We start from the raw sequence: 17896 nt of genomic DNA, 5'->3' as shown, positions 1-17896 counted from the left end.
ACAATCTTTGTGCTTCCTCAGGACAAATGTTTTGTCACCATTACTCACCTGTGAATAATGGCAAAATACAATGTCATGGGCTACTGGAAAAAGTAGCGGCAGAACTATTTCTGGACAAGTCTTTGAAACTGCCCTGCTCTTACAGCATTTAGCCCATAAAATGGGTTTTAGAAATAACTCAAGGAGTACAGAAAGTCAGTTATTAAGTGTATGTGTTCAAAAGGAAACAAGTCAAGAACAATAATGGATATAGAAAGAGTATTTTCTTCAGACAAGTGTTTAATTTTTCATTACATAAGACAAAAGACTTTTGAATATATTTTCAAGTGCTGAAAAGCTCCACTTCTCTTGCATCCCCACATTTCTGATAATTGATAGATTACAGATATATTTAGTTTTAATTTGAACCAATTTCCTTGCACTTTATTTATACAGTTGAATGCACACTGATTAATGGCATTTCTCAACTGAAATTGATGAGGTTTTTTTATTTCTTTCTATATACTGGTTGAATATGAAACAGAAGATAAATAAAAAAACCACCTTTGTTTCTCAAATAATAATGCAAATGAGAACAGTGCAGACTGTTCCAGTTCAGTACAGTGACAAAGAAAGGATATTGTCACTACTGCTTTGTGTTTTCTTTGCAAAACTGCAGGAAGTGGTATTCTATCCATGTAGAAAGACCAAAGTAAAGACTTTTCAAACTGAAGTCAATTTCTGAGGCTTCCAATCCTTTCAAGCTCTTTCATCTCATCTCATGCAGAAAAGTGTTGAGTTTTAAGAAAGTCCATCATCACACAGCAGCCGGAAATACATAGATGTAAGAGATGTCAGTGAATGTTCTAACAAGTGATCAAGCAAGAGCCAGATCAACTTTTAAAAGTTAACATATCTGCTGTTTCTCTGATGAACCCTAAGCAACCAAATTCCTTCCAGGGAGATGCAAGATACTGAATTTGTGAAAGGCCATTTCTAGGAGAGGTGAACAAACAGTGATGCAGCCACATTTTAGCAGACATTAAAGTGTTTCTTTTTTTTTAAGAAAAATTAATGCAGATGAGTTTCAAAAGGAAAGGAGAACAGTTTGGAGAACAGTTATATTGCAAATGGTGTAGAAAGCACATAAGAAAAGAGTAAGTGAAAGAAAATGAGAGAAAGCATCCTGAACAGCTAAAAAATCTCTCTTCAGAGATATACATTGTACTATGAAGACACCTTGTTCTGTGATGTGTGTATTCAATTCACAGCAATATTTTATCCCAAGAAGATGCCGTCATTAACCAAACACTGATCTCTCTCATTACACAGTAAATGGTGATGATTAAGCTGACACCTCTTTGCTTACATGTATTTATTCAAATGGCTCAGGTGGGTAAAAAAATATAGACAGAACATTTTTTTCAAGACAGTGATTTGGGATTCTCAGCAAGGATTTCAAAATACATGGAGTACAGTGCAAAAACATCTTCCAATTTTTTTTTTAAGTACTTGGAAAATTACTTGCATTATATGAATCTACGTCTAGCCTACAGATTCTGCATGTCCTTAAGAGAAGGCATGTAGCATATCAAGTGACCCTTTTAGTCTCAGTGAACTGGACTTTCAGTAAAAAACATCAATTTTTAATTACTATTGGGCTAAAACCCAGGCACTTCCTTCATATTCAGCATTGAATATGTTAATGTTAATTTCTATTTTTCCTCTGACATTTCTGACACTTGCACTTACTGTTTCAATGATATTTTGAATTAATAGTTCATTACAATTCAATCCTCTTAAAAGAATGCTATGCAATAAATTGACAGTGTACAACTATAATCAGTTGATGCTAGATTAAAAAGCTTCACATAGCAGTACACTTGGAAATGATTAGGACCTATGTCAAAAACAGCAAAATATTTTTTGTGTGTGTTACTGATTAACTGGAGAGTTTAACAGCAGATCTAACTGCACACCAGCTAGTAGTGTTGTAGAAGGTTCAATAGCTGTTCAGTCAGCTACACATTATTGACATAAACTTCTTTCAAACTTGGACATTTTGATTCCATTTCAACTGGGTGAAGATATCTAACATAGCAATGAAATATATTAGCACTTTATTAATTCCATAGAGACACTCTTTCCCTGGGTGAACTGCCAAAAAAACCTCTGCAACATTTATCTCTTTCTGGAAGCTTAAACAATATGTACCCAAACTTGATCTTTCCCATTCAGTGCAGTAACATAAGAACCACTGAAGAAAATTTTTGGATGGATTAAGAAGGAAACTTTAATTAGGAAAATATTTGAATAATAAATTTTACAGACAATCATATGGACAATACAATCTTTATCTTGATATCACAGAACACCTCAGCACTATAGATTTACATTTCTATAAAAAGTATCCAAAATCCTATTGATATTGTATTTTTATGTAGTTTCACCAAATACATAAGCAATCATCTGAAGAGTAAAAAAAGTCAAGTGATGTCCAACAATACCTGTTTTGTCAGGTATTTTCACCTACCTCTGTTAATGGACAGTCTTTTGTAACTTATACTCAAGCCTCAGGACTCTGAACTTCCTAGTCAGTTCAGCTACCACTCCAAGTTCAGCTACCAAGCTCCAATAGATTCCATTAACATGAATTCAATAGACTCAGAGACCTTATCATATTGATAGCTGAGGGACCCAGTTTTAAGAATTAAAGTGTTTTGCTTCTCAAAAAAGATAGCTATCCATATTTTGGTATTTGCCAATTATCATTCCTGACTATCACCCATGTAAGAAAGGATTTCTCCCTCTTAAACAACTATTAATGCTCCACTTGTGTACTTGTGACGTTCTACCTGGATCCTTAGTTTAGCAGAATACTGACAGAAATAACTGAATCATACGTAATAAAATCTAAAAAAAGGAACATATGAGTTACTTACATTTTTTACATCATTTTCATGGTGGAAGATATATTCAAACAATGCCTGCCAGAAAAAATATTTAAAACATTGTCATAATTGAAGAGAAAAATTTATAATATTCTTAGAGGAACACAGAATCTTGATTATGCTAAGCAGAAATTAATTCTTTGGGAAAACAATCATATTTACACATAACGAATACTGACATTTATATTTATTTAAGACTCCAATAGACAAAAACTATAGATATACTACACTGTGATCACAGGCAAGCAGCTTAATTCCTAATTTGTTGCAAAAGATTAGCAGAATTGCATCTTATTTTTGGTGCTTTACATCACTTTAAAACAAAAAAGGCAGCTATAACTTGAAAGTGAATATATATTTGAGAATCTGGAACCATTTTAATGACTTTTTACCTGTAAAATCAACCAGTGATCTAAAAAAACACTTTTTGCAATGCACACTCAGGTGCATACATAGTGCTAAATCTACTTAGATTTTTTTTATTTATTATGTTTATTAATAATGCAAGCTGTGCCTTCAGTGGAAATTTTTTTTAAGCTCTACAATATTTTGGTATCTGTAAAGGAAAAAAAAATTTTTTAAAATTGTTTGTAAATTATAAATAAATGTTAATAATATTGTGCTTCTGAAACTCAAACACACCATCATAATATCAAAGCTTAAAGAAGTCACATTCATCAGCTGCATTGTGGTTAACTGCTCATAAGCCCACAACAATTACACAGCAAAATAACTGCAGCTTTGTTTCCTCCTGTATGTAAAGCTAATTAAGTCATACTATCTTGTAGTTCTTCTGCACTAGAATATTAGATGAGTATATATCAGGTAATGGCGGTGGCATTTTCAGTGAATTAAATGACATTGAAAGATACTTGATAACTAAATGGAGACTGGAAGCCTCTGCTCCCAAAAATGTATTATGGGTGCTAGTAACACAAGGTTCAATTGAGTTGAACCTTGACCTTCTTCTGCATCCAAATCCTAGGTCTTAATTGCTTAAAAGGAACAGAACGTTTTTCTAAATTTGTTTAATTCATTCTAAAAAACCAGGAGAAAATATTGCCCTGTGAGGAAAGAAATACAGAAAAAGACCTCAGTCTCCTAAGGGCTTCCATGACACTTCTGCCAGATTTTCTTAGACAAAATTTTTAAAATATTTACCTTTAGGAAACTAGAGAATTACTAATCTTGTGAGGAAAATAAACCACAACCTACTTTTCTTCTAGTTTCAGTCAGAAAAGACTCTGAACAGATGATTAAAAGACATTAAACATTTATAAATAGTAACACATTTATAAGAAGCTTAGAATATGTAGATAAGAAAAGAATAGAAAGTAAAGAAGTAGTGGAACATTTTCTCCTCTAGTTCAATAACAGAGAAGCATTCAGTAAAAGTGTGTAAATCTAAAGAGACAAAAAACATGTTTTCTTGCATGGCAGGCATGAGGAATTTACTGCTGTTATGCACAGACTCTGACCTTCAAAAGGATTTAAGTGACTGAACATTCACTTGGATAAAAATATCTAGAGTTATCTTGATAAGTCTATTAAAAATCCACAAGATAAAAAAGATAAAACTTTCTGTTTCATACCAGAAAATAGTTGTTAACTGGGATTTACCAGAGGCTTTCTCTGGTGACAGGTGATACCTTATATGTCTACACTGGTGTTGCCTGGAATAGTCTTTAACATGGTTAATGTTAGTCAAAGACAAGCCACATTTCTGTGGCTATACTTCAAAACACTGGAAAACCTTATACAGATAATCTAACTTCAAAAAAGATACAGTGAGGCTACTTTGCAAACACATAAGGAAGAAGTATGTAGGAGGTGTTCATATACAAACATGAATAGACTGGCAAATTATGTGAACTCAATAGCTGCAAGGTTTATCACCTTTATACGCTTGGAGAGGCGACAGCTGAAAAAAGTTTTAAAACTTTAATAAATTATTCTTAACAGAGAGTTCAGTCTGCATTCTCACCTCCTGCTTTAGCTTTAGCCTTAATGCTTTTTGTTTAAAAAAAAAAAACGTTATAAATCCATGTAGCTCCAAATTTAAACTTAGATTCATTCTGTATGAAATGTTAATGTCATAATGTATTAGCTTCATAATACTGACAAGCACACTTGCTGCCTATGGATGTTTCTATGACTGTTGATTTACATTTTCTGGCTTAAGCTTCTTTTCAAATGAAACTGAAAGGAAGACAAATCTGCCATAGAAAATGCTAATTAAAACCCAAAATTGTTAAAAATATATATGTTTCTCATTCCTGAGAGCCGTTGTTGAGAATATTTCCTCTGAAAGCTAACCTACCTACTTAAATAGCATGTAGTTAGCAATCACTATTAAAAGTTAGCTGTCTTCAAGAAGAAGAATTAAGCCCAGTTTTTATGGACGTGTCTTGTGCTTCTTAATCCTTCCCAGGTTTCTTACGTTCCTCCTGTTTTCCAGACAGTAATGGATTTATAATAATGTGTCTGCTGGCTGATTGCCAGCAGGGACATAATCGGACAAAAAGCACACAGTATTTTTTCAGTGCTGATAATGAACTGATTTGTAATTGCCCACAGATGTTAGTCTGGAAGTTTTCGATTACCTCACCAGACTAGATCTTACTATATTTGATACCTATTCTTCTGGTATAGAAGTTTGGTTAGGAGGCCAAGGGACAATGATGCAAGCAGTGGGTGAAGGACACAGTGCAATTACACAAGATTTATTTCCTTTGAAAACCACACTGAAATGAAATGCTCTACATCAGTCTAGATCAGACTTTAAAAAGCAAAGAAATGTCCTGGTTGCTTATGAAAAACTGTTAACCAAAGTTTTGGACTGGAAGAGCTATTTCCACTAGCACATTATCAGATACTGTCAGTTTTCTTAAGTGTTCACCATTATGTTTCTCAAAATAGACTGAATTCATATTGGTTTGTTCGCCTTTAGGCTGAGAGACAAATATAGCGCTCTAGGGTGTGTTTGATACTTTGTGCTCCCTAGAGATAATTCCTTGATATGTTGTGTAAAATGAGCTGTTTGCCTCAGTCCAACAGTTGTTCTTTATGAATGCACTATGCACAAAAAACATGTCCAACCATACAGATAACTGGTTGTGTTGGGGAACGAAAGATTCAACTGAAAGGCAACAGAATTATAAATCTTCACACAGCTTTCAGCTCCCTGCCACTCAGAGCTGAAACCTGTAAGTTGGGCAGACAACCTGCAAAAACCTGTTCTGTTGTCAGACAGTTTCATTGACTGTCAATCAGATGATCTTAACTGAAAATGAAGTATTCTGAACAAAAAAATGGTACCTTTTTACATAAAAAGTGTTAACTCATGCCATAAAATCAAAGGAAAAAATCCAAAGATTGTGAACATTTTTAGGCCAGGATTGCCATCTATTTGTACACAGAACCACATTTCCAGACATTCAGAAAGGTTCTGCTGGTTTTTCACTCCTAGCTTTTTTTTTCTTTTTATAATTGCCCTTCATCACTCCTAGATGCACAGCTCAAAGTTATTTACCAGTAGAATATTTTTTCCCATATGAATATTTTTCCTAGGTATACTTTCACTATAATCTCTTTAGGCATATCTTCAATTTCAAGTCTGGTAAACACTGTCAAAAGATGGGTAACACACTTTTTTTCTGAAGTTAATATCTAAACCACTGTTCATCATTGTTTTTATCTCAAATCCCATATACAGTTACATTAGAAACCAGAAAACACAAAAAAGATATCACAACACTAACTAAAATTGTTACATACCTTTGCCAGTTTGGGTTTCTGAGCATATTTTGTTAAATTCAGTCGAGACAGATTTATGAAAGGGCCATCTGGATTTGTTAGCATTGAAGCCTGAGGGGGAAAAAAAGGCTTTTTAAGTGGGAAGATCCCCTACACTTTTCCTGAAGATTTTCAAAATATTATTAGTATACAAAAAAATCAGCCAAAATTCCAAACAAAACATTTGTAGACTCACTGCTCTACTATGCAGTACAGACTCTTTCTTCTCTGTCTCTCCCCACTATTTCCATACACTGCCTAAGCACATAACTTGGTAGTTGGGATACATAATGAAAAAAAAATCTTCAAGAAATACTTAGGAAGATTAGTTCTTACCTGCAATAGTGAGAAGATGCCACATTTTGCCATTAATGTGATTTTAATATGTATTACATATTCATGTTGGTTGCAGTTTATTAATTTTGCCAATAGAACAGGATAAATTAGCATAAACTATTCTCTTTATCTTTTCAAGTGACAGACACTGAGTGCTTATCAATTGTTTTGTAGTAGATACTTATGGTGAGATCATGTTACAGTCTTTGCATGGTCTTCCATTAATAAAAATGTTTCTCAAGGAGCCTATGAATTTGGAATTTATATGAATCCTGGTGAACTTGTGATTTTATGTAAATTTTTGTTTTATTATAAACAGACTAGCAAATGCCCAAGAAGTTATCTTTTCAAACTCTATTTTGAAAATAATTAAAATAATTAAAAATACTTGCCTCCTTCAAACTTGAGTTTAGATGCAGCTTTTAAGTAAACTATAGTGTCACCGTGCCAGATACTGTGACCAAGAAATCTTCCACTCTGGGAACAGGGGGAAGCAACTCACCGTGCCCAGCCTGACAAATCCTCCAGAAGCACTAGTGATTGGACGAGCTGTGAGTGCTGTTCGAGGCGTTCTTATCGCCTGCTCCATGGTACTTGGCCGTCCACTTTGTGTGCTGGGTCTCACAAATCCTGTAATAGGTCTTCCTGACTGAGTTACTGGCCTGAAGATGTTAAGTACATTATCCTTACTTACTTAGTAGTATTTATTAATAGAGAATTTAAACAGTTATACCTGAAGCATTTAATTTTCAGAAGTTAAGTTTATGATTTCTTAATTTAACTCATCACATTTTTAAAAATAAACTAGCACATACCTAACAGCTGGGCTGGGGCCTCCACCTTGGCTAGTTCCAGGAAGTTTCAAAGATGTTCCCGGTCCTACAAAATAATAGCATTTCTCCCTTCACTTTGAGATATTACTCCCTTGTCCAGATGACTTCAAACATGATTGTGTTTTATGATAAACAGTAAGACAGAAATTTATTTACTCAAACTGATGGGACAAAGAACTAAACAAAGAAGACAAGCCCCAAATATTGCATTCTATTACTGATAAATTGATAGACTATTGCAAGAAACCCACGAAACAATGAATATTGGTTTTCTTTCTTTCACCCTCACCGTTCTCTTCTCCATCCCACCTAAGGGGAGTGAACAACTGCCTGTGTGGATGCCTACTGGGGTTGAACCAAACAATTGTCAAGAACATCTTAGAAATACCACACAGTGCTAAAGAAGGTTACTGAAACTATGAGATCAGGCTAACTCAAAATGGTACATTTTCTATCTGGCACCCAGACTTGAGTAAGTAAATCTAAACCTTCACCTACAGAGCAGATGGAGAATGGTATCTCATGACACTAGACCATGGTAAGATCCCCCTTACAATTTAGAGCACTGCAAAGTTAAGAACACATCCATATCCAAAGGTCATCAGTGAAAACACAACCAGCTTGAGCCCAGGTGAACTGATGAAGGATTCTTCTGTTCATAAAGATCTTGTACTTTTTTTGTACAGGCACACCTAGCAGATTTGAAGCATGAACAGCAAAGTCTTATCTCAATGATTCAGAAGTGCAGGCTACACTATTGTAATAATTTTCTTTGGTTTTGAAATCTATGACACACTATCCAGAAAGTCACCTTTTTTTCAGTTTCAACATAGTCTGAATATATTTTTCCAGAATGTCTTATTTCTAAATAGTATTCATCAAATCATTTTTCTTGGAAGATAATCTCTTCAGGGGGCATAAAATCAAATAAAACCTCTAAATTTTATTACAATGGTGTTTTAAGACAGATATCTATAATTAGTTGATCATAATGTATAAACACATCTCCACTACTGCTTGACTGTGACTAAGCATGCAATGAAAATTTTAAAAAATGTCATCAGATAGATATGCAATTGCCTACATCTATCCAGACAGAAAAACCTTTTAACACTTCAAGTATCAGTTCTGGCCTATGTCCATTTCTTCTCTTGAATTCCTTTTCATGGTATGTGGTAGAAAGCCACGCTTAATAAGTTACATAAAAATTTCCATGTAGACTATACTAAAGAAACAGAAAAAGTTACAAGTAATGCTAAAAAAAGTAGTGGAAGACAACTAATTATTGACAACTTGGAAGGGAAATGATGAAGCTGAAAAAGAATTGTATAGAAGAATCAATGGCAGAACTGAAGAACTGCACTGTGAAGGAAGAGAAGAATGAAGTAGAGAAAAGCAGAAGAAAGAAAAATCAGTTGAGATAACGTTTGCAGGACATGATGCCAAAAGGTGATATCTGGCTAAGGCACATGGATAAGGCATATGGATAAAACTGATAGTACACTGCAAGCAGATTTTTTTCTCTAGTTTTCCACAGTGCCTGAAGAAGACAGAAAGGAGTAAAAGAAATTAACATACTGATGGAAAAAGCAAGTGACCACTTATATGCTCACTACACTTCCTCAAATGTAGGAGAAAAGCTAACAAAACACAATTGAGCATGGTCTGAACTCATCTGACAGGCCTAAGTACTACATCAAGAACACATGGTGGATCTCAACATTGCCATGCAACCATAAAACAATCTAAAACACTTTTTTAACCAATACTTAAGGTCATCTCAGTTTGTACTATTGTATGGTAGATGACATAAGAGATGGCCAAAAGAGTTCTTGTTGAGTCAATGTATTTAAGTGAAAGTCAATCTTACGTGCAACTTGAGCAATGGCATTTTCATCCAGGATCATCTCTGCAATTCCTTCTTGATCCATATCAATTTCATCTACATACACCATTTCTGTCAAAGCTCGTGTTTTCAGGTTCCAGGCAGCCTGAATAAGGATAAGTAAAAAGTAAAATATCTTCAAGACACTAAGTAAATAATCTAATCAGCAATTTTATCACTTATTATTCACATCACAGTTTTATTAGGCTTGAATAAGGTACTGACTTAAAACATCTGAGTATATCCATCTGTCTGATGGAGGTATAAAAGGAGACTAAGTCCTTTGTTCAAAGCATTAGCTGTAAAACACTGTATGAATATATATCCTGGGCATTTAAGATTATGAGTTGATTGGAATAATTAATCATTAATTATAATTATTAATTATTTGGAATACATTTTAGTGACCTGAACTGACAAATTACTACATTGTATGTTTTGGAGGATAATCTGAACAGTGTGGAAAGGCAAGCATAACTCTAGTCTATGTGACAATTATGGCATAGACTGTGGAGACAGCAAATCAGTGGGGAGAAAAAAAGAACAAGAAAAATCAGTAGCAGCCATATAGAAATACCAACAAAGTAAGTACAGGTCCAACCACTTTGATGATTTTGATATGCTTGTAATGTAGTCACAGAACTGGCATGATAAAGGAAGCCACAAGACCAATCCTTGATCTTTCATCAGCTATAGAACAGATCATCATAAATTTTCCAGAGTAAAAATCACTGCCAAAAAAATTGTTTCCTTTCTAACAAGGAGTACAGCAATCTGGTGGAACAGCATATTTAATATTGGCTAAGGAGACCTTTCAAAATGGAAACAGACTGATGCTGTCTTAATAGAAATAAAGGTCAAACACATGGAAATGTTTGTTCCTTAAGTAAGAGGTATAAGAAGATCTGAAACTCAGGCTTATTTAATAATTTAAGTAATCATTTAATGAGATACTTCTCATTCATCCTGTCTTTTCCTCTAGACTTCCCCTATACTTCTATGCAAATTTATGTCAATCAAAAAGAGTGTATCTAAAGATGCTGAAATATTTAACTATTCTTTTAAAAAGTGCTTTCTTCGAAACAGAAGTAAAGGAGGCCTTCAGCCAGCTGATTCAACCACAATTAGAAATCTTTGTTCAAGAATGAAGAGGAGGGAATTCAGCAGGATGATCTGAATCTAGGCCAGACAGTCATAATCCAGTTCTGCTTTGTTTTCTTTTAGTTTCTTCTTATGTAGTAGGATGACAGGCTTTAATTAATGCTGAGATTTCTGTTAGATGTTCAACACTTTTAACAGTTTTTCATGATTCTATGAAGTATTTAGTTTGTTGAATTTTTAATACCTTGATGGTACTCTGTTCTTTTCAAAGACAAGTATACCTGCAGTCAACATAACCATGTCTATATAGGGAATATGTTCCAATTAGAGCTCTTGTATAGCCAAGCACAGGCTAATTTCTTACTAGAAGTAAGAAAATCTGCCCACAGCAATGATATTTTTCTGGAAACTGGAAGTAGTAACTCCTCTACACTAAATGCTAAAACTGAGGTTAGCTCTTTACATAGGCATAACTGTATTATTGTGATTTTTCCACTAACTAGCATGTGAAAATGTGTTTTTAAAATCAACATCTCTTTGTGATTACTGGGCAAATATCTGTCATAAAGAATAGATTCCTTAGGCATCTCTTCCAGTATAAAACTCCTAGTCCAAGGTTTCACAGCCAACAAAAAATTCAAATATCACACAGTATTCCTTAATTAAACATCTGTTTGTAGTTTACAGTTTATCTGCTTTCTTTTTGTGGGACAAATAATATTGTTTTGTGATAAGCACCATGTCTGGAGCTTATGAAGATAAACTGCATTTTTATGAAACAGCATTTATATGGTAGAAAAAAGAAAGGGAAGCTCATTTCAGACAACTGACATATTCACAACATAACAAATTAAGCTTACTTAACTTGTAATCAGAACAAAATTTACAATCCCTAATAGCAATTAAGGAAATGTGATACAGTATATAAATATACAGTATACAGTATGTAAGTCTAAACTCCAGAAAGAGAAGTGGCAGTGTTTTTCATTCAGTTTATGAGAAGTATGTAACTCAATTGAATATTTTCTTCTTGTTCATGAAAAGTACAAAAACCAAATTAAAAATATAAACTTAGTATTTAAATTTAAATGTTTTCTCTGAACATGGCAATAAACTTTTCTAAGAGGTTGCATTCTCCAGTAATCCTTTCTATTATAATAAATTTTACTCCATACACAATGAAAACCCAGAACACAACTACATTGTGAAGGGTAATAAATACACTCAAGAAGATATCCAGCAGTGCTTCAGAGAAACCATTCTCTATGTAAACAACTTGCATGAATTCATGGATTGTAATTAAAGACCTGTAAAATATATTAAGGAGCTGTATTTAAAGCTGCCATTTCACATTGCATTTCATCTCTTCTGACTGTGGGCTGAAGCCAAAAGATACCATCACCTGCACAATACTATTCTTGCCATTGCAATAATCAAGAGCTAATATGGGCAGAGTGAAAATTCATTAATTACTCTCAATCTTCCAACACTCATGCAAATCATCATAATACACCTACAAGGTTACCAGATTCTACACAAGGTAGGCAGTGAGCCTGAGCTGCAAGAGCAGGAAGAGCATGGGTAAGAGCCCACCTCTACATGCATGAAATAAAACACAAAAGTGAGCCCTAAGAGCACAAACATTGTTCTATCTGTGAATACATGCTGTTTTCTTCCTAATCTCATCTGCAGATTAAGGTCATGCAGTTCAAGGTAGATTCAATTTAGTTTTCAGAAAGCATTGAACTGCTGAATAAAGATATAAGAAGAATATGAGAGAAACAAAATTCTATCAAATATAAAAGCTACCTGTTCAAAATATCAAAAATCTTCCCCTTATCAAATATAATGCCTTACCAATACAAAAAAAAAAAAAGCTATTGAAGACTTAGCAAAAAAACAAGTATTATTCAGTATATCAGAAATTCTTCCCAATGATTGCATCTAATAATTGTATTTATGGAAAGAACTTTACCTGAAACACAGTGTATTCAGAATCAAGCTCCTGAAAAGAGAGAAAATGGAAACTGAGAAATGGAAATGCCAGACAATAAAAACATACAAGTGCACTTATACTCTGTCATGACTTCATTTTGCACAAATATTTTCTGATACATATACCGAAATTTCCATTTTATGACATTATCTAAACTTATACACATTATGAAGCTAATCAGTGTTTTGCACAATGAAAGTAAATTTGCAGTAAGTGTATCTTTCTGATACCTTTGCTTTCTTGCTTCTGCTGGATCATCCTAGCCAAATCTTAGATTATCATTTAAGAATTATGAAGCTGAAAAATGATAGATTAAAAGAAAATTAACTTGGACGAAGTATTCAAATCTCCTAAAAATTAACCAGATTATCACACCAAGGTCTTTAGAATGCCTACTTAATAAAATCCATTTTTGCACACTTTTTTTAACTGCTCCTGGTGATCACAATGATACCACTCAAGAAGACAAAAGGAAATTTCAGTGCTTTTTCATGGCACTTTTATGATGAAAATGATGTATTCATTGTATTTGGCTAGCAATATTGCAAGCGGAATAAATGTCAAATTGACAGCCCATTGCACTACCCAAAAATCAAAAGAAAATCTACCAGATTAAGTTTATTGTAAGTAGAAAAGCTGGAACTTGCATCTACTTGAAAACTTCCATTAAAATTGAGTAAATACTGACAGGAAAAAAATTACTGCGTAATTATCATGTTTACATAATATTTAAACAACCCTTCAGGGCTTTTGCTGTTCGCTTCCAGGGACTGGAGATGAGTTTTTCCTAATGTCTTACTTTAGCTCTAGACAAGGAAGGTGGGAGATACATGTTACTTTCTCTAAATCACTATTAGTCTTTTGTAGCGTCAGATCATTTCTCCTAGAGGCAGTGAAAAATTTCTTGCATATCAGGCATTGTGCAAATCTATCACAGTTAAACCAACTATATCAGACTGAATATACAATCTTCAAGTAATTCAGACTACAAAGGTCTGAAGGTCTCTAGTCCAAAGCCCTCACAGCAAGGTCAGCTATGAGGTCAGTTGAGGTTGCTCAAAGTCTTGTCCAGTTGGGTGGAGGTGCACAATGCCATTGGGCAACCATTTCCACTGCTGACTGTCCTTACCAGGAAAGTTTTTCCTCATACCAAGCCAAAGCCTCCACTTCCCTGCATCATTGCAAGTGGTCTCTGGCTCCATTTTCTTGATAACCTCCTTGTATGTATTAGTAAGCTGCTATTAGATCACACCAATGTCTTCTCCCAGCTGAAGCACTGCCCTGCTGCTGGTTTGCTTTGCAGCCAAGATTGTCTGGCTTCAGAGCTGGCTTCTTTCTGTTCCATCAGGAGAATGGCAATGTTAAGATCATTCCTCTGTAGCATGAGACATGACTTAATTCTTTCAAATTGAACATTTTTACTCGGTAAATTCCATGACAGCAGGGACCTGTACTACTGGTGAAGGACATCTTCCTTCTGTAGCGTACTGGAATTTGTGGCCTTTAAAGAATTGCACTGGGAGCCAAAAAGTTTTTCAATTGTGTTAGAATGTATAACACGTCTTACACTGAGTATTCTGTGGAACTAAACATTAATTCAGGGATTAATCTCAGTTGACTGTGATGTACCTGGGCCTGACTAAGGCTCTGAAACTGGTTTTGCATTTTAGGTGTATGATTGTCCTGGAGTGACATTAAATAAATTACTACAATTCTTTTATGTATAGCAGTTGTTTTCTAAAATAAGAAACTATTCAGCTTTCTAATTAATAAAGGACATTGAGATATTTCAGTTTGCATTTTATCTACCCCATTGTGTCTGAATATTACAGCCCATATGAAAATGGTTTTAAGAACATTAGATGGTCTTCCATACCATATGTGCTACATTAACTAATGAGGACAAGTTAGGAATATTATGTCAACACTAATACTAAATGCCTTGATGTTACAGATGTGTATCTTACTTTAGGCACTGTTCATTAGTTCAAAAAATAATTGAAAAACCAAAAAAATTTGTTTATGTAGGATCACTTATACTAATATAAAATTCAGAAATTACATCCCTCATAATCTGGCAAAAAAGTAGAGATGATCAATAATACTAAAACCATTGCATTCTCATAATTGTAGGTGAGAGTATGCATTGTTTATACATACTAATACATTGTTTCCGTTTTTGACAAGAAGTAACTTGTGATTTTAAATAACTGTCAAGCGGGTAATGGGACCCTCAGATTAAACAAAAGAATGGAATAACAAAAGTTACATTAAAATAAAATATACTTTAACATGGGTGGATCCAACAGTTGCTACACATGCAAGTAAGCCACAGGAACTATATTTCAAAGTTCTTTGAGAGGATTAACAAATAGAATTGCCCTGTAAGCTTGTCTCTCAAAACAAAAGCTCAAATTTATTCTTCATTTACACATAAAGCTCCCTTGAAAGTCAAAAGATTGTAAAAGCAATGAAGGAACTATTTCATCCAGATCCCTAAATCCACTGAGGGCACTTTAATATTAAAATGTAAAGTCAAGATTATTTGAATACCAAAAATACTTAAAAAAATTAAGTTTTATGATGCTTATAGTCTAGAAGAGGGAATATATTACATACCTTATATTATAATATGGCTTCACTCTACAACTAGTTTCAGGTGAGTATAATTTAATACATTCAAAATATTAAAATTATTATATTCTGAAAATGTTCTTCAAATTATTAAGAGCAGAAACACAGAAAAAAACCCCAAACCTTTACCCAGGAATGACTTCTCCCTAAGTATCACTATTTTCATGCATAGACTTACAGTCTCTTGCACCAATAAGTAATTTCAGTTGAAGATGCTTTGTCAAATCAAGTTCAATGCCCATAAATATAAGTGTGATAACTTTATTATGACCTTACAAAAACAAGTATGCAAATTATAGCAGCTGTAAGTTCAACATGGGAGAAGAAAGGATAAATGAACAAAAGCAAATCCTCATAGAAGATCATTAATTAAATTAAATTAAGAACATCCACTATATGTCTACAAATTATATTAGGCTTTTTTTTTTCTATTGTTAAACTAGAGCAGGCCTCATATATGGGTTCTGTTTATTGCCTTGAATCTGACATATGGAACACAAAGAGTAATCAGATTAGGTGACTAATCAGGATGATCAACAGAAACAGTCCTGGATTGTATTTCCTCTAGGTCATGCTATTACTATAAGCACAGAAGACAAGGCCTGTTTGCTTACAAAAGGAAATAATTAAACTGAATACCAGTATTTTACATGTTTCTATGCCCAAATGCTAGTCACACAAAATACAGTTTTTATTTATCCTGAGATAAGAATGTCAGCATAAAAGTGAATTCCACCTATACCATTTATATTCCTGATGCTTAAATGAAGAAATGCACAGGATATTTTATAGAAAAAAAAGTCAATCTTCCACAAGATATAATTCAGTAGCAGCTAATTATTCTTTTACCACAATGTTATTTATTAAGAACTCTTCAGGAAAACTTCTGATGTTGAAACATTTCAATTTTGTTGTGCTCTTTAAGAATTCAAGGTTTACAATGGCATGGTATTTGATACTGCTATGTGAGAAAATCTCTGATTCATGCCCAGTTAGCTAAAAGGTCAACAAAGTACTTAAAAAACCTCCTAGGGCTTACTGCATCTGGTGACAAGGTTCAAAGAGGGTACTGCACAATTAAGACAGCCTCTAAATGTATGTACATGTGACTATTGACTGGATCATCAGTAAACTTATTTTTAATATCTTTATATCATTTTTTGCCATGTTCTTAAAGGAGAACTTGTCATTATATTTGTGATACAAACATATCCTGAATACTCACCTATACACACAGGGACTGATAAATCAAGGTCAAGATACACTGCCAAGAAATTTTCTAACTACATTTTTAAGTGTGGTGGCAAAAATGCACCTACTTCTAAGGATATTGTAAAAAACTGGTTTCAGCAGCCCATAGCTCTAGGACAGTGCTGCAGATGCAACGGAGCAGGAGTGGTTTTATGATTTAGCAGACAAATTGGGAAAAAAGTGCAGGCTTTCACACAAGAAAGGCCACCTCTTTCAGGCATGAAAACACTCTCCAGTAAGGCATTGTCAGTCTCTTCCTTTCCTGCTGTTACATTACGTGTCTTAGAAGGGAGAAGTTCAATTGCCTGAGCATGAAAAAGTTCTGACCCGTAAGAGTCATTATTTAACTCAACCTATGCTTGTCTTTAAAGGACACCAGCTCCTGTAGCTTAAATTATATCCTAACTGCATGCTGTTCAAAGAAGTGAGTCCCTGAACAGAGACAGAGGCTACTGTTCCTACAAGATCCCTCTTTCCCTGGGAAGCAGAGCTTGGGAAGCACATGCTTAGCAGAATATGGGACAAGAGGATAAGAACAGACGGCACAGTGATTACAGCCGTTGAGTATTCCCTTGTGCTGCACAGCAGCTCACTTAATCCAAACTTTCTGCAAGTGTTGTCATTTGTCTGTCTGCTTTCCTAGTGCCCAACATGACATATCTTGGGTTGATTTGCAGAAGTGCCACCGTTAAGAGTCTGACCATTAAATCTGCTATAATTGCTATGTGTTTTTTAAGCATTATAAACCACACTTACAGGTTTAGGTACCAAAATGGTACATACTTCATTTTAGATAATTTGCCAGCTTATATTAAAATACTACTAATGTAATTCACACAGATGGAAAACAGCACCATTTTTTAGTAGGTGGATGAAGACGACAGAATTAAAGTACAATCAAAATATTTAGGAACTACTGATTTCATTAACATGCCATTTCAAAAGCAACAGATACCAGAAATCAAAGTGAAACTTCCTGAGAATGATCCTGGACTCTCAATTAATGTGGAAATAAAATACTCATAGATCACTTTTCTAATATTCACAACTACAGCAAATTAGCTGTTGGAATAAATTCAGAATAATGTAAAATAGGATTAGACTAGGCAAGCCAGGAGAGTTAAGTAATATATGT

At 34.1% G+C, this 17896-nt stretch overlaps 1 protein-coding gene across 1 annotated transcript in view; it reads right to left on the bottom strand.

Moving 5' to 3' along the window:
- Positions 1-17896, bottom strand: part of TTC8 (tetratricopeptide repeat domain 8) — a 40260-nt gene that overhangs the window by 18957 nt on the left and 3407 nt on the right. Inside the window, exons 2-7 of the mRNA XM_014249706.2 lie at positions 12856-12885; positions 9765-9885; positions 7877-7940; positions 7564-7723; positions 6708-6797; positions 2922-2966 (exon numbers count right to left, since the gene is read on the bottom strand). Coding sequence (XP_014105181.2) covers positions 2922-2966; positions 6708-6797; positions 7564-7723; positions 7877-7940; positions 9765-9885; positions 12856-12885 — 510 coding nt within the window. The remainder of the gene's footprint in view (positions 1-2921; positions 2967-6707; positions 6798-7563; positions 7724-7876; positions 7941-9764; positions 9886-12855; positions 12886-17896) is intronic.

The sequence above is a fragment of the Pseudopodoces humilis genome, chromosome 7 (genome assembly GCF_049639895.1).
Source record: "Pseudopodoces humilis isolate 2021_Gansu_Grassland_sample_001 chromosome 7, ASM4963989v1, whole genome shotgun sequence".
NCBI lineage: Eukaryota > Metazoa > Chordata > Aves > Passeriformes > Paridae > Pseudopodoces > Pseudopodoces humilis.
This window is presented reverse-complemented; position numbering and strand designations above follow the sequence as displayed.